Source organism: Macrotis lagotis, chromosome 3 (genome assembly GCF_037893015.1).
Source record: "Macrotis lagotis isolate mMagLag1 chromosome 3, bilby.v1.9.chrom.fasta, whole genome shotgun sequence".
Classification (NCBI taxonomy): Eukaryota; Metazoa; Chordata; class Mammalia; order Peramelemorphia; family Peramelidae; genus Macrotis; species Macrotis lagotis.
Window position 1 is genome coordinate 281,271,607 of NC_133660.1, and position 19,919 is coordinate 281,291,525.

A 19,919-nucleotide genomic window follows, 5' to 3' on the forward strand; every position below is an offset into this window, starting at 1 on the left:
ATTCGATACCACCTGTCATTCTAATTTGTCAAGGTCATTTTTAAAAGCTGACTCTGTGGTCCAAAGTGCCAGTCATCCCTCCCAGCTTCTTGCCATCTGGAGATTTGATACGCATGCCATCTGTCTTTTTATCCAAGTCGTTAACAATGTTAACGGCAGGAGGCCAAGGACAGAGCCCTGTGGCACTCTGCTGGAGACCTCGCAAGCATACGCTGACCCAGTGATGATTACACTTGGAGTCTGGGCACTCACTGAGCTCTAAATGGACTGGGTAGTCAGTCATCTGGCCAGGTCACTGTTATGTCCAGGACATGGGCAACTTTGTCAAGGATTTTGCTAAAATCTCAGTCAAGTCTATCAGAAACATTCCCAAGGAACCCGGACAGAAGAGGAAATGAGCTTATGCTGGCATGACCCAGGCAGGCTCTGAATCATCCCTTCCCTCTGTAAATGTCCACAAATCATCCTTTCCATGAGACATTCTAGAATTTTGCCAGAATCAAAGTCAGGGTCACCAGACTATTTTCCAGTCCTTGAAACAAGGACTCTAACTCTCCCTCAGAAAACCTGTGGGAAGCACCTTTGGAAGACATGATTGTGTTTGTGCAGAGGCTGCCAGGGTCATGAGCTCTATTGCTGCCCCCTTTCTTGGCTTGCTCTTCTTGCTCTGGTGAACTTGCAGTTGTGGTCGAACCTCTGTGGTGTGAGACGGCAAATCCCTGGGGACGGTTTTGTCATCCAAGCTCCTTTTCCAAAAGTTTTTTGATCCAATCCAGAATAACAGGTCATATGTCTGTGGGTGCCTTTCTCATGTAATAAGCCAGCAAAGAGATCCAGTCCCTCTCAACTCAAAACCTTAGCAAGGAATGAAATTTGCTCAGCAAAATAAATAAATAACTGCATCTTATCAGCCAGAGAGGAATTGTATCTAAGACAGACGCAGGGGAGCAGGATGTATGGGAGCTGAACAAAGGAATCTAGGGAGAGATGGGGAAATGTGCTAGAAGGAGACAGCTGGACAGGCTGGAGCATTAAATACAAGGCTGCTGTTAATGAAAAGCTTTCCAACTCCTTGGCTTTCTGGTGAAAACTACAGTATGCTACTTTGGAGAAGTAACTTTGGGCTAGACTTGGAAGCACAGTCTCGCCTGTGACTGCCCCCACCTGTGCTCCGATTCCATCCTCCTCCCTCACCCCATGGTCCCTTCCCCCCAAGCTTCATTGACCTTTGTAGCCCCAGCCCCACTCTAGACTCTACTGGGCCTTCTTTCTGGACTCCACCCTCTGGGCCCACTGCCTTCTCTATCCCTAGACCCACCATTTAGACCTCTCTTTCCCCTATTTTCTTGCCAGCACCATTCTCTTCCCTTACCTCAGAGTCATTGGAGAAGGTGTATAGGGCCAGGGGCTTCTCTCTCTTCCTGATGAAGGTAATGGCCTCATCGATGCTCTGCACATTTAGGATGGGTAAAATGGGCCCAAAGATCTCCTCCTGCATCACAGGGTCTGTCTCCTTCACATCCACCAGCACTGTGGGGGCTGCCTTGGACCACAGAGGAGACCTTAGTCTGGGACTTTCAGAGGTACCCAGAGTAGAGGGAATGGGGATGATGGGGCATGAAAAAGTGATCAGAGGAGAGACTCGGGGTAAAGCAATGCATTCCATACTATGGAGACACCAGGAGTGTGAGAGTCACAGGGTCCTAATGACACAGATATCAATCAACCTTGACTATATGGCTCCTGTGGAGCTAACAGCATCAAGGACCCTAGCAAGGAGAGTGGGACCACTCACCAATGTAGCGTTCCTCCTCATCTGACTGGCCACCAATGGCTACTTGGCCACTGCCCAACAGGCCTCGGAGTCTTTGGAAATGTTTGTCATTGATGATGCGGCCCAGGTCTGGAGAACTCTGGGGATCCTTCCCATAGAACTGGGTCACTGCATTTTGGAGGGCGGGCAGCAGCTTCTCTTGCATCTGCTGGCTGCACAGGAGGTAGTCTGGGGCCACACATGTCTGTCCCGCGTTGAAGAAACGGAAAAAGGCCACACGGTTGGCCACGTTCTGGGGGTCACAGTTGTCATCCACATAACAGGGGTTCTTACCTCCCAGCTCCAGCGTGATGGGGGTCAGATACTGGGAGGCAGCAGCCATGATGATCCGTCCTACAGAAGGGTTCCCTAAGGTCGCAGAAGAATAATAGACCATTAAGCACCTCTCCGCCTCCCTTCAGACCCAGGAATCTGGGGTTTTCATAGCATCTTAGGCTTTAGAGTTTCAGGGAAGCTGAGAGATCATTCGGTTTCACCCTTTCTAACCTATCTTCTACTGAGTTGCTCTGTTACAGACATGACTATCCCCTCCCCTGAAACTTCAGGGGCTCCCTATTACTTAGGATGAAATACATCCTAGGTCATTTATGGGTCAACCAGACCCATAAAGCTCTCCATCATCTACCTCTAACCTGCCTTTCTACTCATTTCTATTCTCCTCCATGCCTTCTTCCAGTTCAACTCTATAACTGGCATCTCCATCTCTGATCTCCAAACCTGGGCTTGTCAGAAGGCTCTCTCTTCTCTGTCCAGGCATCCCCCTCCTTTGGGACTTCTCTTTGGAGCCCCCTAGCTATTAGCCCTGTTTAGCTTCCTTTGTATTTGTTTGTGTGTATCCTATGCTCCCATCGTCCCCACTGTAAGCTCTCTGAAGGCGGGAGATCTCCATGGAGTTCAGAGAAGTTACAGGAGAAGCAGGATCTGAAGGAGTCATCTGAATTCACATCCAGGTCCTTACCACTAGAATCCCCAAGGGTGAGTCAATCTCTTTTCTCCAAGACCCTGGAGGAATCTTGGTCTGGGGGGGGGGGATCAAATCAGACCATTCCACACCTCTCAGAGGGGCCCCCTTTCCCCAGGGCTGTGCTGGATCAATGGTGCTAGCTGTGGGGAGGGAAGAGCCTGGAGACCCGGCCTTGGCCCTGACTCTGAGATGTTAGACAATCTCCTTTCCCCTCCAGGTCTCTACTTCCCTAGTTATAAGATGAAGGGGTGGATCAGAGGGTCTCCCACACCAGAGTTCTGTTCTGATCTGGTCAGCAAAACAAGACATGCCCATCATCTGTTCCCTTCTCTCTATTCCCATGAACTCCACAAGCATCCAGTCCTTACCTCTAGCCCGGGTCAGGACTGTGACCTCCTAACTAATCTCTCTTTTCCTGCTTCTTACTCTGGTCTACACCCCTGGTTCATCTCCTTCACCCCTCAGTCTTCTCCTTGCCCTATGATGGTCTGCCTCTGAGGCTCCCAAATGAAGAGCAGATTCCTTTGGGATCTTACTGGTGGTCTACACACGCTATGACACATGGAGTTTGGTGATGGTGCATTTTTAACTGACCTCTCCAAACCACATATCCAACTGGGCCTTTACTGTAAAGCTGGACTCACCTGTGAAGAAGATGTAGTCAAATTTGTTCTCTAAGAGGCTGGAGGTCTCCTGGGGTCCTCCCAGAACCACAGAAAAGCAGTCCTAGGACACAGGAAAGGGGGTTCATCTGAGAAAGCCCCAGGTCCAGGGAGATCTGTCAAGACCCCCTACCCTGGCCTGGAAGGCCCCTCCTTCCTAAAGCCCTCAGCTGAATGTTCCCACCAGAAGTCAAACCTAGCCCCCACCCCTGAAATGACCTTGAAGCTACTTTTAGGCTCTCCTGGATTGACTTCTTGGGTTCACAATGGTTCCCTCATCAAATGAAGCCCCTTGGGAGTAGGAGCTATTAGATTTTTGCCTTTGTATCTCCTAGAACACCTGTCTCTCACATGGTAGCCATCTAATAAATGCACGGCACTTGAATGACAACTGGATTTTCCACCTGTCTTGGGATGGCTAAGGTGTCTCTTCAGGGCTTGGAGATGGAGAGGGTTAACTAGGGGTGTGTGTGTGTGTGTGTGTGTGTGTGTTGACTCATAGCCTTGGAAAGCTGAATAAAGGAGAGTTGGGGTTGCAGACTGTGGAAATGAGGGAGCCAAGGCCTTGACTATCAGGTTGGGTTTAAGGGCACAGCCCTGTTGGCCTTCGGTGAGCAGTTTCATCATTTCTTCCTGGCTTCTTCCCACTGACTCCCCCCCGGCATTCCGAGTAAAACCCAAACCGAGCCCTCCAAGGGCCAAGGACTACGAAGACCCTGGCCTCATTCAGTCCCAATGTTGCCTCAACACCTGATACTGCCTACAGTCCTCCAGGGTCCTTGGAGAGGGATGCAGGAAGCTGAGGGACTTGGGTCTGATTATTTGGGGGGACACCTTAGACTGGCTGACCCCTACAAGGAAGGGGTGCCACCCACAAACCCAGTGACCCCAGTGAGGAGCTGAGTGGGCCCCCAGGTTAGGGCTCTGGCCAAGCCTCCTTCCAGCTCCTTTCCTGGAGTGGCTCATTCTGGGCTTAGAACCTGGAGCCTTTTCAATGCATTGGCCAGTTTTGTGGCCTGCTCTTTTCTTTCTTCCTTATGAGAAGGTATGTCTGGGGGTGGGGGGGGTGGAGAGGGACAGAGAGGAAAGTGTAGGTGATATAAAAAACAATACTAGTAAAATTTTTTCTGAGTGATTTGAGGACTCAGTTCATTAAACTGTGTTTCTGCGATTGCAGACTCAGGAGCTCCCTCCAACAATAAAGATAGCAGCCCATTCTTACCCACTCTGCCTGGGGACTCTTGTCCAAGCCCTCCCATAAGTGGGTGGCACAGAGTCCACCCAAAGTGCTAGAGACCTTCCTCACTTTCTCTGGAGCCCTCTAGGCTCCCAAGGAAGTGCTCTATTTCCCCTTCATCCTTGCTCTTACCAAGTGAGCAGACCGTCCTCTGGTCACTGAACTAAATGTTAGTTGGTTCTTGTCCTTAGTTATGGAAGAAGACCAAAATGACATCACCACATTTCAGACAAATTGCAGTGTGTCCGATTGTGGCTGATCACCCCAGGAGGAGCTTGGAATGTATGGAGGCCACCACGGATCGGGCACAAATGGTCCATGGGAACACCTGGGGTGGGTACTCTGAACTGACGGATGTAATGAATGTATATAAGCCATGAGTTTGCAGAGCCCAGCCCCTGGGAGCCCATGAGCTTGTAGAGCAGACTGGAGTGACATTCTGGGGCCCCACTGGGCCCCCCCCCCAGCTCCCCACAAAGCCCTAGAGGCAGAGCTGGAAAAGTTAGGTCAGAAGCCAGCTGGAACAAGTCACTCATTTTATACATGAGGTGACAAGTTCTAGAGAGTAGTGTTCCACAGGACCCAGAGGGAGGGAGGAGTGGGGCTGCAATTTGAACCCAGGACCCTGCAAAAATGGAAGGCACTGGAGGCCAGGGCAACCCTGGACCACCCATCTCACCTTGTCCAGGTAGCAGGGCAGCCGCTCACTAATGATCTTCTCCACACTCTTGCTCATTTCCGAAGGTTTTAACACCACACAGTTGCCTGGAGGGAGGGGAGGAAGAGGCAGGTTCAGCCATGGGGGGGCCCATCCAGAGGTCAATTTGTTAGAGAGGTACTCCAGGATCATGGGGCATGTCCCCCTCTTCTCAGGTTCCAGGACCCAGGACCATCAGCACAGCTTTGGCTGGCCTGGAGATCTAACCTGCTCATTCTCACAACTGAACTATAGAGGGCAGCCTTGTCTCTGAGTTCCATGGTCCTGCCCTAGCCTCTATAGACGATCCCCTCTCCCCCCACTGCCTCCCACCCCTAGGCTCCCCAGGTCTCTAGGAAAGGGAGGATGCAGCAGGGGGAATAGGCATAGACAGACCTGGGAGGGCATGAATCAGAGGGGCAGAGGAAGGACAGGAAAGGAGGTGGGGAAAGGGATATGGAGTGCGGCCCAAAAGGCCTTGTCATTCAAGTATTTCAGAGATTTCTATTAGATCATATAACATAGAACTAAGCCTTAGAACCCCAAAGGGAGGTTGTTGGGGGGGGGCATTCCCAAGGTCATTTAAGCCCAGCTGCCACCTCAGATGAATGTGGAGGGAACTGAAAGCCAGGAAGGGAATCGGCGTCTTGACTGCTATTCCTGGGCCTTTGGTCTCTGTTGGGTTTGGGGGGACAGGACCAGTGATGTCACAACCTCAGTTGGCTTTTCCTTAAAATTTTTTTAGCCAAACCCTTCCCTCCTCCACTCCTTCATGCCTCTCTGCTCCTCATTAATGGGCTTTAGAGACCCAGGGTAGACTTGTTCAGCCCCTCATGGAACAGGAGGAGGAAAAAACAAGCCCACAGCAGTCTTGTCCGAGGTCCTGAGGACATTAGGGCTCTCTTAGGACAAGAATTCTGGGTCCCCTCCCTCACAGTGGCTGCTTTCCTTGGCTACCCACTTCTCCTCCCTCTCCCTTCCCCACCTCTGCTCCCATCCCTTCTCCCTCCCTGCCATTTGGGGAGAAAACAAGTTCTGGCCCAAGCACAGAAGAGCCCAAGCCAAGTGAGGATTCTGGGGTAAAGGGCTAGACCCTCATTCCTTACCTGCTGCAATGGCCCCAACCAGAGGGACCAGAATGAGGTTCAGAGGGTAGTTCCAGGGGGAGATGATAAGGACCACACCATAGGGCTCCCTCCGTATAAAGACCTTGTCCAGTTGGGTGGCCTGACAACACAGGGATGAGTACCAGGGCCCCTGAGCCTAGAGCTCAGCTTGGGGTGGGGAAAGAAACCTCTCTCCCTGCCTCCTCCCAGCCCCCCCCCCCCCCCCCAGTGATCCCACCCTCCCTCCCAGTTAGCCCTGGCTCACCAGGTTTTTAGACACATGTTCATCCTTCATCCAACTGCGCAGGTTGTTCAGAGCCATATTGATTTCACTCTGGCAGATGCTGATTTCAGATATCTCAGACTCAAAGGGAGACTGGAGAAGGAGATGGTCCATGGGTTAGACCCAGGTCTTCCCCATGAAGCTCAGGAGCCCCCAAGCCAAAGGGGAGGAGGTACAACAGGTCCCTAAATATCCTTGGCTGATGCTGCACTCTCACATTTTTGGGGCCTGTGCCAGTTAGGCATGGGTTCTACCCAGCTGGAAGGATCTAATTTAGATCCCTGACTTTGGTCTTCTCCATAGGTTGCCTATGGTTCAAGGACCAGCCAGGCCAGTAGGGTTCAGAGTGGCCCCACCCAAGCTGGTCACTGTAGGATCAATATTTTAGCCACTGCTACTTTCAGAAACTATTTGCTAAATCATACTGGGAAAACCCTCCAGCCAGAGGATTACAGCCCTCTGAAGCCTTGGATTGGTCACTCAATAAGGGTTAATAAAGTGTATATCTTTTTTTGTTTTTTTGTTTTTTTAGGTTTTTGCAAGGCAATGGGGTTAAGTGGCTTGTCCAAGGCCCCACAGCTAGGTCATTAAGTGTCTGAGGCGGAATTTGAACTCAGGTCCTCCTGACTCCAGGGCCGGTGCTCTATCCACTGCGCCACCTAGCTGCCCCTAAAGTGTATATCTTTTGCCAGTCTCTGTGCCAAGCCTTGGAGATACAAAGAAAGGTAGAAACAGAGGAAGCCCATGGGGAGAAATGTCAATAATGGGGCACACAAGATGGGTAGAGAATCAATGGAAAGCAGGCCAAGACCCTAGAAAGACACAAGGCAGGCACAAGGGGTGGGGGGCAAGGGAAAGGAAACAGAGAAGGCCTGTACAAGGCGGGAGGTGAGTGGAATCTGGAAGAAAGTCAGAGGAGCCGGGAAGCTAGGGTGAAGGCTCAGTCTTAGGGGGACAGCTCATGCCCCAATTTGGAAGGAGCACAGCTTTCTGCATATGGCTTCAAATGAATTTACACTTGAAAGGCTTCCTTTTAGGAATAGGGAGCCATCAATGACTTTTGAGAAGGGAAGTGGCACAGTCAATCTATACCTCTCAAAAAATGATAACAGCTGAGTGGAGGAAGGTTCTGGGAGCCCAGGGCTCAGTCAGGAAAGGAATAGTGTGTGGGGCCTGAACCAGGTGAATGGGAAGGTGGGGATGACTAGGGGAGATGCTATAAAGGTTGGATTAGCAAGTCTTGGTGACTGACTGGTTATGGGAGCTGAGGAAGGGAGAGGCCATGGTCAAGGGTAATTCAAAGGTCATGGACCTGGGTGTGTGGAAGGATGATCATGTGCTTTAAAGAAAAAGAGGAGCTGGAGAGGTGGGTTAAGAGGAAAAGCACAAAGAGAACTATTTTTGTGATGTCACATTTGAGATGCTCATGAAATGTCCAGGGCAGCTGCCCAGAAGGGAACAAAGTTTAGGGAGAGACTAGTACTAAGGGTGTTCATCTGAGAAGCTTATGGGTAGAGATGCAAATGGATCCCATGAACCCTCAGTCACCAAAGGAAATGAGTATGAAGAGGTGGGACCAAGCCTTAGCAAACACCCACAGTGAGAATGAGGGGGATGGATGATGAATCAGCAAAGGAGACTGAGATGGAGGGGTCAGATAGGCAGGAGGAAAATCAGGACTATCATGGGAAGTCAAAGAAGGAGAGAATAGCCAAGAAGAAGGTCGGGGGCGGCTAGGTGGTGCAGTGAATAGAGCTCTGGCCCTGGAGTCAGGAGTACCTGAATTCAAATCCAGCCTCAGACACTTAATAATCACCTAGATGTGTGGCCTTGGGCAAGTCACTTAACCCCATTGCCTTGCAAAAAAACTTAAAAAAAAGAGCTGGAGGCTGAGAAAAGTCCATCAGCTGTAGCATTTAAGAAATGATTGATCATCATTTGCCTTGCAAAAAAAAACTAAAAAAAAAAAGAAATGATTGATCCATTTAGGGAGAAAATTTCAGCTGAGTAGTAGGGTTAGATGGCTAATTTGTTTTTAAAATAAATGTTAATTGATATCTTTTGGCTTTATATAAACTATATTTCCCAATGTCTACCTCTCAGAGAGCCTTGCCATTATGGCAAAGAATAAAAATAAGGGGAAAATTCAGCAAAACTAACCAACACATCAAAAGATGATGTCAACACATCATTACATACAATAGTCTCCCACCTCTACAAGGAAGGATGGAAGGAAGGGAGGAAGGAAGAGAGGGAGGAAGAGAGGGAGGGAGGAAGGGAGGGAGGGAGGGAGGAAAGAAGAAAGAAAGAAGAGAGGAAAGAAAGAAAAAAGGAAAATGTGAAGGAAGGACGATATCTTTATAACCTAACTGTAAGGAGTATATTCAAAGTGGATGAGCAGCGACGAAGTTAAGGTAGAGATTGCTGACTACTCTCTAAGCACTTAGCCCTGAAAGAGAGGAAGATGATCCCATGAGGAGATTATCACATCAAATGAGAGTGGGGAGACTTGGGCATGCTGGTGAGTACCACTGGAGCTATGGAAGATGATAGAGAAGGTGATGGATGGGGCAAGCTCCTGGAGAAGATGAGAAAGGACAAAGACATGAGTAGCGAGAGGTGGAAGGGAAGCCTTGTCTAAAAGAATAGGCTGAATGGATGGGGTCAAGAGAAGTCTTGTCTCCAGAGAAGGCATAGTGGAAGGTGTAGAGCCGGGTGAGGCTAGAAAAGAACAAAGCAAAGGTGAGAGTGATCCATGACTCTACTGTACTCCTGCCAGCAGGTGGGGACTATAGATTACAGATCAGGGAGCTATGAGCGAGGTAAAGATCTGGTGATGAGAGGTCCTCACTCTATTAAAGGAAGGGAACAAATTTATGAAATGCCTCATATGGGCCAGGCTCTGTGCTAGGTGGTGTGTTGGATAGGGTGGATGCAGGACCTGGAGTCAGGAAGACTTGAGTTCCAAACCAGCCTCAGACACATACTAGTCAGGTGACCCTGGACAAAATCACTTTACCTGTCTGCCTTAGCTTTTTCATCTGGAAAATGGATCTAATAGTGACATCCTCCCTCCCAGGGTAGTTATGACTTTCAAAAAAGCTACCACATGCAGAGCACTCTGTAAACATTAAAGGAAGCTATAAGCGCTAGCTGTTATCAATGCTTCTATCTACAGATAAAAATAACTCACATGTATATCACACTTCAAGTTTTCAAGTCACTTCCACCATGTTTGCTAGGTGTAGGCAAGCTGGGTGACTCCCCCAGGGTCTCCCAGTCTTCTAGTCATTAAGAATAGCTAGAGTAGGGGCAGCTAGGTGGCGCAGTGGATAGAGCACCAGCCCTGGAGTCAGGAGGACCTGGGTTCCAATCCTCAGACACTTAATAATGACCTGGCTGTGTGGCCTTGGGCAAGCCACTTAACCCCGTTTGCCTTGCAAAATCCTAAAATAATAAAATAAAATAAAAAAGAATAGCTAGAGTTGCTATGGGGTCTTAAAAGTCCGCAAAACATTTCACATGGGTGATATCACTGGAGGCACACAACCTATGGCCAAGGAGGGCAGCTCTGGGCACTTTGTTCTTTATATATGCCTTTACTTTCACAAAGGATACTTCTAACAGTTCAGGGAGAGTATAATCATGGTCCAGGGTCAGCAATTCCATAAGGGAAGTTGGCTTATTGAAAATTTGCCAATTCCATTTCATATGATCTCTGATCAGGAATGAAGGGAAAGGGGGATGTCTAGAGAGCCTGGTTGGTTTCATTTGAAACTCTAAGTGCTACCTAGAAAAGGAGGGATGGGGAAGTGAAGAATCCAAAAGACCATCTAGGAAGACAACTCAGAATAACTACAATGCACATTTATATAAAGCTTTAACTCAGGGAAAGCAATATACAGATAGCTATGTCTATATCTAGGTCTATCCTCTCTCTCTCTAAATAGATATAACTACAGCTCGATCTATCTATATCTATATCCATCTATTCTCTCTCTAACTCTCTCTCAAAAGAGATATAGATATATAGACATAGACATATGGAGAGAAGGGGGGGAGAAAAGGAAATGAGAGAGAGCACTCTGACTCTGTCCTCCCCAATCTGGAGCTTCCTCTTTTTATTTTTATTTTTTGGTATAACAGCTCATTCAGTGTTCTCATCTGTAAAATGAAGATAATAATAGAATGTTTCACAATGGTTTCGTGAGAACCAAAAGAGATTTTAAATATAAACTGAGAACCAAAAGAGAGAGAGACACACACACACACACACACACACACACACACACACACACACACACACACAGTAAAAGCTAGGTTTGGAGTGAGAGGAAGAATGAGGAAGGAACTGGATTTGGGGGAAGACACTCAGTTTTTTAGAAACCACAAAGGAGACAGAATGACTTACACTCATTATGGTTTGGATATTACTGTTAGGAGGAAAGATGGAACAGATCTGGTTTAGAGGCAATTGAAGGCCCAGGTTGGGGAAGTCAGGGCCAAAAAGTGCTGAGAGGCTCCTTATGTCAGGATTTGAGTCCTGGTTCCTAGAAGAACTGAACCTTGGGCTGCAATGGCCAATTGGGTCTGCCATCTTGGAGAAACTAAGGAGAGCTGGAAAGGTACGTGAAGATTAGGTGGGCAAAGGTTGTCCCCGTGTTGGAAAGGTTCAGGAAGGCTGCTCTAGCTCCGCTTGAGTAGCTGAGCTTAGAGATCAGAGCTCCACAGCACGCAACAGAGATTCATTAAGGACACGGCATACCAAAAAGGAGTGTCATTTTATTTTACTTTATAGTACTAACTGGTTAGGAAAATTCTTAGACACAGAACCTCAGGATTTCATTGAGGCAAAGGATCTTTGTGGACAAGACTGAGAAATATGGACTGGACAGTGGCACAGTAAGGGTAATCTATAGCTGAATGACTTGGGTTGAGTAATGAATGGATGCCAGCCTGGAAGTCTTTAGTTATGGGCCACAGGGCACTACCCTATGATCTGATCTGTTCCAGATTTTTATCAGTGACTTAGAAGAAGGCTTAAAATAGCCTGCTGAACAAATATAGGGATGATATATATCTGAAGAGATTATATTCTGGATAGCAGAATGAAGATCCCAAAAGATACTCATGGCTAGGATAATGGATCCAAATGAGCAGGGATGAATCTAGGATCTTGAACCTGGGCTCAAAAACCCAGCGAAGTACAGGGTGAAGAAACTAGGGATAGAAAATGGTTCACATGAAAATAACCTGGGAATTTTGATGGTCTCCTCCTCATTATGCATGTGATATGGACACCAGAACAGAGTCTTGTCCTTGTCAACATGGAAAGGGTGAAGATCCCAGCGTAAGGCCGTGAGAGAGGGGGGCAAGAGCTGGCCAAGTCACAGTGAGAGCCTGGCCTTGAGCACCCCCTATTAGAGAGACACTGAAGCTGGGATGTATCCAGAGCAAGGGGAAGAGAATGGGGAGAAGACTGGAAATTATTTCACATGAGGAGCAAGTGAAGCAAAAAAAGAATGAGAAGAGACTTGGGAGCATATGATAGCTGTCCTCAACTTCTGAGGATTGTCTTAATTGATTCTAGTTGGTCTTAGTGTATACAACTAAAGCTAACAATTGAAGGCTACAATAGGGCAAATTTACCATGATAAGGTAAAGAAGAAACTTTCTACTAGGGTAAGACCCTGGACTATCTTGTGAGGTGATGAGCTGTCCATCCCTAGGAGTATTCAAGCTGACGCAGGGTGGACCCTGGCAGGGAGGCTGTCAGAGATGTTCATGCACAGGAGGGAGGTTGGATAAGCTGCTTTGAAAGAGTCCTCTCTATACACCTGAGGTTCTGTGATGTTCTGAATTAGCTGGGCTGCAGAAAAACCTTTAGGCCCTCACCTTGTGTAGATCCTGGGCCAGGGCAGCCAAGAGGGCATCTCGGTTCTCTTTTAGAAAGCGGCTCAGCCCCTCCAGCTGGGCAGCTCGGAACTCAGCTGGGCGGGTTCTTCCAGAGTTGAAGGCATCTCGAAGGCTCTGCAGGGTATCTGCGAAGGGATTCATCCTAATTCAGAGAGAAGCAGAATTGGGTTTAGGGGTGGAAGCTATCTGCACACCTGGAGTCCCCAGACACAACACTGTCATGCAAAGGCAGAAAATGGGAGCCTCCTCATTTCCTCTGGACTCCACAAAACACTCAAACAGCAGTTCTTTCATGAGGCCTTCCTCAATTTCCCCAGTCAAAGTCACCTCTCCTCCAGCTGATCCTTCTTAGCATATCCCCACTCTTGAGACATAGAATTAGGGTAGAATCTTGGGTCTAGAACTGGAAGGAAATCTAAGACCACTGAGTCTGACTCCCTGGGACCGAGGGCCAGGGCCAGAAGTGATTTGCCCATACATGCAAACAGATGGGCTGGTCCTTAGGCCTAGGTTTTCTGCCAGGAGACTTTGGGGTTGGTTTTAAAACATCATGACCACTTATCCAACCTTTCTGGAGAACAATTTGGACCTATGCCCAAAGGGCAACAAAAATGAGCATCACCTTTGACCCAGCAATACCGCTACTGGGTCTATACCCTGAAGAGATGAGGAAAAAGGGTAAAAACATCACTTGTACAAAAATATTCCTAGCAGCCCTATTTGTGGTGGCAAAGAATTGGAAATTGAGTGGATGTCCTTCAATTGGGGAATGGCTTAGCAAACTGTGGTCTATGTGTGTCCTGGAACAGTATTGTTCTATTAGAAACCAGGAGGGACGGGAATTCAGGGAAGCCTGGAGGGATCTAAATGAACTGATGCTGAGTGAGAGAAGCAGAACCAGAAGAACACTGTATACCCTAACAGCAACATGGGGGGGGGGGCGATAATCAACCTTAATGGACTTGTTCGTTCCATCAGTGCAAAAACCAGGGACAATTTGGGGCTGTCTGCAATGGAGAGTACTGTCTGTATCCAGAGAAAGAACTGTGGAGTTTGAACAAGGACCAAGGACTATTACCTCTAATTTAGAAAAAAAAACCATTATCTTACTTACTATGTAATTTTGCGCTCTTATAATTTATGTTTCTTCCTTAAGGATCTGATTTCTCTCTCATCACATTCAACTGAGATCAATGTATACCATGGAAACAATGGAAAGACTAACAGACTGCCTTGGGGGGGGACGGGGAGGGAAGCAAGAATAGGGGAAAAAATTGTAAAACTCAAAATAAATAAAATCTTTCTTAAAAAAAAAATCATCCTGAGCAAGAATGAGGACCCTCAAAGGGCCCAGCATACAGAGGCAGTTGTCACTGACATCTCAATGAAGATGGGAAGGAAAACTCAAGCATCTTAGAAAGATTTTCATTAAGTAATGAAGGTATATCTTCTCATGACTCTTAGTCTCAGCCTCCTCCTCTGTAAAATAGAAGAAATAATTCCTGACTCACAACTGGGTGGAGTGTTGCAGATGAGAATGCTGTTAAAATGTAATCTGTTTCTAGGAGAGAGGCCAGCTGGGTTTCAAGCTGACAAAGTCCTCAGCCACCATTTAGACACCCCTTTACTTCCCAGCCACATTTCAGACTGCTCCCCTTCACACTCTCTAGCCCAAACTGGTCTGCTAACTGATATCTGTCAACAACATTCCATCTCCTGCGACATAAACCATCTCTAATACTTGGAATGCTCCCTCTCTCCCCCATGTCTCCTAGAATCTCTGGCTTCATTAAGACTAAGCTGAAGGACTGGCATCTCCTATAGGCTTTGAATGATCCTCCTTAATCTTGAATGTTCTCTCCTTCTTTTACGATTCTATTTATTTTATTTTTAATTTACTGAATAAAACAAGTATTTCCAGGACACTATATAACTTTTTAAAAGATGATTTTACATGAAATTGCAAATCTAGCATGAACAACTTACTATCCTTTTAAATATATATTATCTCCCTCTTGAAATTTTTTTGTATATTCTCTGTATTTTCAAACGTGTATTCATGTTTTAATCTTCTGGTTCGAATGAATGGACCCTTTGTCATTTGTGTCCCTAGCACCTCCCACAGTTCTAGTTAGACTAGGCACAGTCAGTGCTTGCTGAATTGAACCTTCAGTCTTCCAGAGAACTGGGTTCAAAGGCACTCTTTCCCATTGACTGACACTGAGATACAGAATAGTCCAGCCTTCCTTGGGATTGACTTAATGAATTTCAATCCATACTTTACAATGGAAATAAAAACTTCCAAACAGAGAGAATGCCAAGGTCAAGCCAGGTATAGACAGAGGCACACTCCCCACCTCCTCCCTCCTACTCACACCTGCCTGCCTGCCTAGGAGTGTGGCAGAAGAAGCGTGTGAGCACAGACCTGGCTGTGGTCCCCAGGCAGCACAGACACAGGGACAGTGATCATCAGTGACCTTGCAGTGGTGTCTTTTTGAAGTACATCAACGATCTAAACAGAGATGAAACTGAAAAGCAAACACAACCTGCCAGGGATTCTCCCCCTGCCTGGTCTCCTAGTGCTGATTCCACTGGGTTGTTGGGAAGTATGCAAGATGGCAGACAGGTTGCTGGGAAGCCTTCTCAGCCCCTTTCCTATCTCAAGGAAGACCCCCCTCCCTTTACCTGTATATCTATGCTAACTTATCACTCAACTGGAAAATCAACCATAATCTTGCCTTGGATAAGTGACCTTATCTCCTGTTCCCCATCCCACTCCATCCCACCATCCTTCTTCAACACATTGAACCATTCCCATCATACCTTCACACTCTAGTATAAATGGATTTGTGAGACTCTATTCAGGTTGGGTGAGTGGAAAATACCCTTACAAAATAGTTCCTATGAAAAAAATCTGGAAACTTTAATGGAGATTCTCCCATCTCTTCACTTGCACAATCATCCTGCAAACCCAGCACTCATCCCTTCTTGCCTGCCCTCTTGTAATACCCTTTTAACTGATGTCCAGTCTCTCCTCACTCCCAATCTTTCCTCTAAAGGTTTAAACCCCTTTACTCAAAGATCTCCAGTAGCTCCCTATTACCAGTAAGTTTCAATAAACTCACTCATCCTCTACAGAACAAGACTTCATCCTGTCTTTTTATTATTTTTTCACATTAATTCCCTCTACGGACTCTGTGATCCAATCTTTTTGGCCTGTTTCCTTTTCCAGGTACATCATACTCATCTCCTATCTCCAAGTCTTTGCAAGAACTGTCCCCCAGGCCTAGAATGCCTCCCTCATCACCTCCTTCCTTCAAGACCCAGATCATAACCAGGTCTTTTCCATTCCCCTTCCCCCAACTCCTATGGTAACCTTCATCTACTCTGGATGTATCTTGCCATTGCCCATGTATCTTGCCATTGCCCATCTTGCATTTGCTGCTTCATTGTTATCTCAGTGTGTAGCTCATGCCTAGCACTTAGTAAATGCTCAATCGAGGCTGGCTTATTGATTGTGGATGGCATGCTGGGGAGGAACTGACTGCATGAGGGTTGCTTTTGAAGATTGAGGTTCCAAGTTCAAATCTTGACTTGACTATTTTAGCTTTTCAGCAAATAACTTAATCTCTCCTTGGATTTCAGTTTCTTTAAAATTAAAAACAAAAGAGTTGGACTAGAGCACTTCCAAGTCCCTTCCATCTAGAAGAATCTATGATTCTAGCCACACAAATAGTAAACATATGATGTGATCTTAGGCCATGTTTAGAATCAGGATAAGGGACAGGAAGGTCCCATTGTCTTTGGCCTTGACGAGGTGCCAACTTGAGAACTGAGCTCCAATTTAGGAATGGCATTGATACATCAGAGCAGCAGTGTGTGTGAGGAGATTGGAAAGCATGCCCTTGGGTGAGGGGAACAGATGAAGAACCCGGGGAGGTTCACATTGAAAAAGGATGAAAAAGGGTTGGGGGAAGGGGAGAGATGATAGAAGAACTATCACAGGAAAGACAACTTGGAGGGTAAAATTGCCAGCACCAAGAGGTGGGGGAACAGATTTTGGCACCATGAAATTAAAAACTTCCTAATGGTGAGGGCTATCCCAAAGCTCAATGGGCTAAATCAATACTATATAAACTATTTGAAAAATTAGGCAAAGGAGTTTTATCAAGGACCAGAATGGATTTACAAGTAAATTCCACCAAACCTTTAAGGAATAGTTAATTCATTTTAGGACATAAATAGAGGTTTATTACCTAAACCAGGGAAAGCAAAAACTGAGAAAAAAACTCAGACCAATTTGTTTAATGAATATTAATGCAAAAAGTTTAAATAAAATACTAGCAAGGAGATGACAGCAATATATCCTAATGATCACATACTATAACCAGGTGAAATTTATGCCAATAGCATTAAGCTGGCTCAATATCAGGAAAACTATCAGCATACTGGCCACATCAATTAAAAACCCAACAAAAGTCATGTGATTATCACAGTAGATGCAGGAAAAACTTTTTTTTTTTGGTTTTTGCTAGGCAATGGGGTTAAGTGGCTTGCCCAAGGCCACACAGCTAGGTAATTATCAAGTGTCTGAGGCCGGATTTGAACTCAGGTACTCCTGACTCCAGGGCCGGTGCTCTGTCCACTGCGCCACCTAGCCACCCCTAGAAAAAACTTTTGACAAAATAAATACCGATTTCTATTAAAAATACTAGAGAGCATATGAATAAAAGGGGCTTTCTTTAAAATGATAACTAAAACCAAGAGCAAGATTATCTGTAATGAGGAGAAACTAGAAGCTTTCCCAATAAGATCTGGGGTAAAGCAAAGATATCCATTATCCCCATTACTATTCAATATTGTCCTAGATATAGTAATGGAATAAGAAAAGGAAATTGAAGAATAGGCAACTAGGAAACAAAACTACAATTCTTCACAGATGACATAATAGTAGACTTAGAGAACCTTAAAGAATCAACTGGAGGGGTGGCTAGGTGGCACAGTGGATAGAGCACCGGTCCTGGAGTCAGGAGGACCTGTGTTCGAATCCGGCCTCAGACACTTGATAATAACCTAGCTGTGTGGCCTTGGGCAAGCCACTTAACCCCACTGCCTTGCAAAAAAAAAAAAAGAATCAACTGGGACAGCTAGGTGGCCCAATGGATAGAGCACTGGCCCTGGAGACAGGAGGACCTGAATTCACATTTAACTTTAGACATTTAACAATTAACTAGCTGTGTGACCTTGGGCAAGTCACTTAACCCTTGTAAAAACAACAAAAACCCTTTCAACAGCAACAAAAGAAGAATCAACTAAAAGAAAGCTGAAGCAATGAACTAGTTTACCAAACTTGTGGGATATAAAATAAAACCCAAAGAAATCCTCAGCATTTCTATATACTACCCATAAAACCCATCAGGAAAAGATAGAGAAATTCTATCTAAACGAATTGTAGACAGTATAAAATACTTGGGAGTCTTCCATTCAAAGCAAACACAGGAAGTAGATGTACACAATTACAAACACTTTTTGCTTCAATAAAGACAAATCTAAACCACTAGAGAAATGTTCGTCGCTCACGAGTAAGCCAAACCAATATAATAAAAATGGCAGTTCTACCTAAGTTAATCTACTTATTCTATGTCATGCCAATGAAACTACCACAAAATTATTTTTTAGAGGTAGGAAAAAAGTAACAAGATTCAACTGGAAGAACAAAAAGGTCAAGAACATCAAGGGAATTAATGGTGAAAACGTGAAGGAAGATAACCCAGCGATACCCCATCCCATACTTGATTACAAAACCCTGGAGCGGCACACCACTCCAGTATCTTGGTTGAGAACGTGGTCACAAAGAGTCACTCATGAATAAAAATGTTTGAGCAAATTTTACAAAATGGTAATCATTAAACCCATCTGATACTAGATAAGAAACAGTAATCAGTTAATGGCATAGAAAAGACACAAAATAGATGGAAGTACATGACTACAGTAACCTAGGGTTTGATAAACACGAAGACCCCATTTATTAAGTCAAGAGCTCACTATTTGACAAATATTGTTGGGAAAATTTGCAAGCATCCTGCAGAAACTAGTTATAGACCAGTATCTCACACATATTAAAATAAGATAAAAATGGGTATGTGATATATAGAGGTTGATCTCATAAGCAAACTAGGGGAGCATAATTTTTTTCCATGCTATTTTTTCCATACCTATCTGATCTATGAATAAGGGAAAGGTTTATGACCAAACAAGAAGCAGAGAAGATCATGGAACCTAAAATGAGTAATTGTGATTACATGAAATTAAAGTTTTTGCACAAACAATTCAATGCAATCAAAATTAAAAGAAAAGAAAGAAACTGGGGTAAAAATTTTATAGCAAGTTTTTCTGATAAAGATCTTATTTCTCAAATATATAGTGAACCGAGTCAAATTTATAAAATTAAGAATCATCCTCCAAATTATAAATGATGAAAGGATGGAAGTAGACAGTTTTCAGAAGAAATCAAAGCTACCCATAGTCACCTGAAAATAGATGTTCTACAAAGACCAAGGACTATTACCTCTTTTTTTTTTAGGTTTGCAAGGCAATGGGGTTAAGTGGCTTGCCCAAGGCCACACAGCTAGGTCATTATTGAGTGTCTGAGGCCGCATTTGAACTCAGGTACTCCTGACTCCAGGGCAGGTGCTCTATCTAGGGCAGGTGCTCTATCTACTGCACCACCTAGCCCCCCCCCCCCCCCCCCCCCCCCCCCCCCCGCCAACTATTACCTTTAAGCTAGGGAAAAAACCCTGATATCTTATTGTCTGATCTTGTTATCTCTTATACTTTATGTTTCTTCCTTAAGGATATGACTTCTCTCTCATCACACTCAATTTGGATCAATGTACAACATGGAAACAAAGTAAAGACTGACAAATTGTTTCTGTGGGGGGGTGGGGGAAGGAAGTGAGATTGGGAAAAATTGCAAAACTCAAATAAAATCTTTAAGAAAGAAAAAAAGAGAGACACTAAAACACTGTTGGTGAAGTTGTAAACTGGTCCAGCTATGAAATTATTTCCCAGGACTATAAAATTGTAGATACCCTTTGACTTAGGAATGCCATTAATAGGTCTCTATCCCAAAGAGATAAAAGAAAAAGGACTAAAGTGTGCAGAAATGTTTATAGCAGCTCTTTTTGTGGTGGTAAAAAACTGGAGATTGAAGAGATGTG

The 19,919-nt window shown here is 45.6% G+C and overlaps 1 protein-coding gene across 6 annotated transcripts in view; it reads right to left on the reverse strand.

Annotated features, from left to right (window-relative positions):
- ALDH3B1 (aldehyde dehydrogenase 3 family member B1) overlaps nt 1-19,919 on the reverse strand; it is a 37,680-nt gene that overhangs the window by 3,928 nt on the left and 13,833 nt on the right. For 5 of the 6 annotated variants that reach the window (XM_074230915.1, XM_074230914.1, XM_074230913.1 and 2 more), the window contains 7 exons: nt 12,679-12,841; nt 6,766-6,876; nt 6,501-6,621; nt 5,377-5,462; nt 3,443-3,524; nt 1,796-2,182; nt 1,373-1,539 (listed from right to left, as the gene is read on the reverse strand). In XM_074230915.1, coding sequence (XP_074087016.1) covers nt 1,373-1,539; nt 1,796-2,182; nt 3,443-3,524; nt 5,377-5,462; nt 6,501-6,621; nt 6,766-6,876; nt 12,679-12,840 — 1,116 coding nt within the window. In that variant the 5' untranslated portion in view covers nt 12,841. Of the gene's footprint in view, nt 1-1,372; nt 1,540-1,795; nt 2,183-3,442; nt 3,525-5,376; nt 5,463-6,500; nt 6,622-6,765; nt 6,877-12,678; nt 12,842-14,210; nt 14,620-19,919 lie in introns of those variants that run through there. The other variant, XM_074230916.1, reaches the window with a different exon arrangement.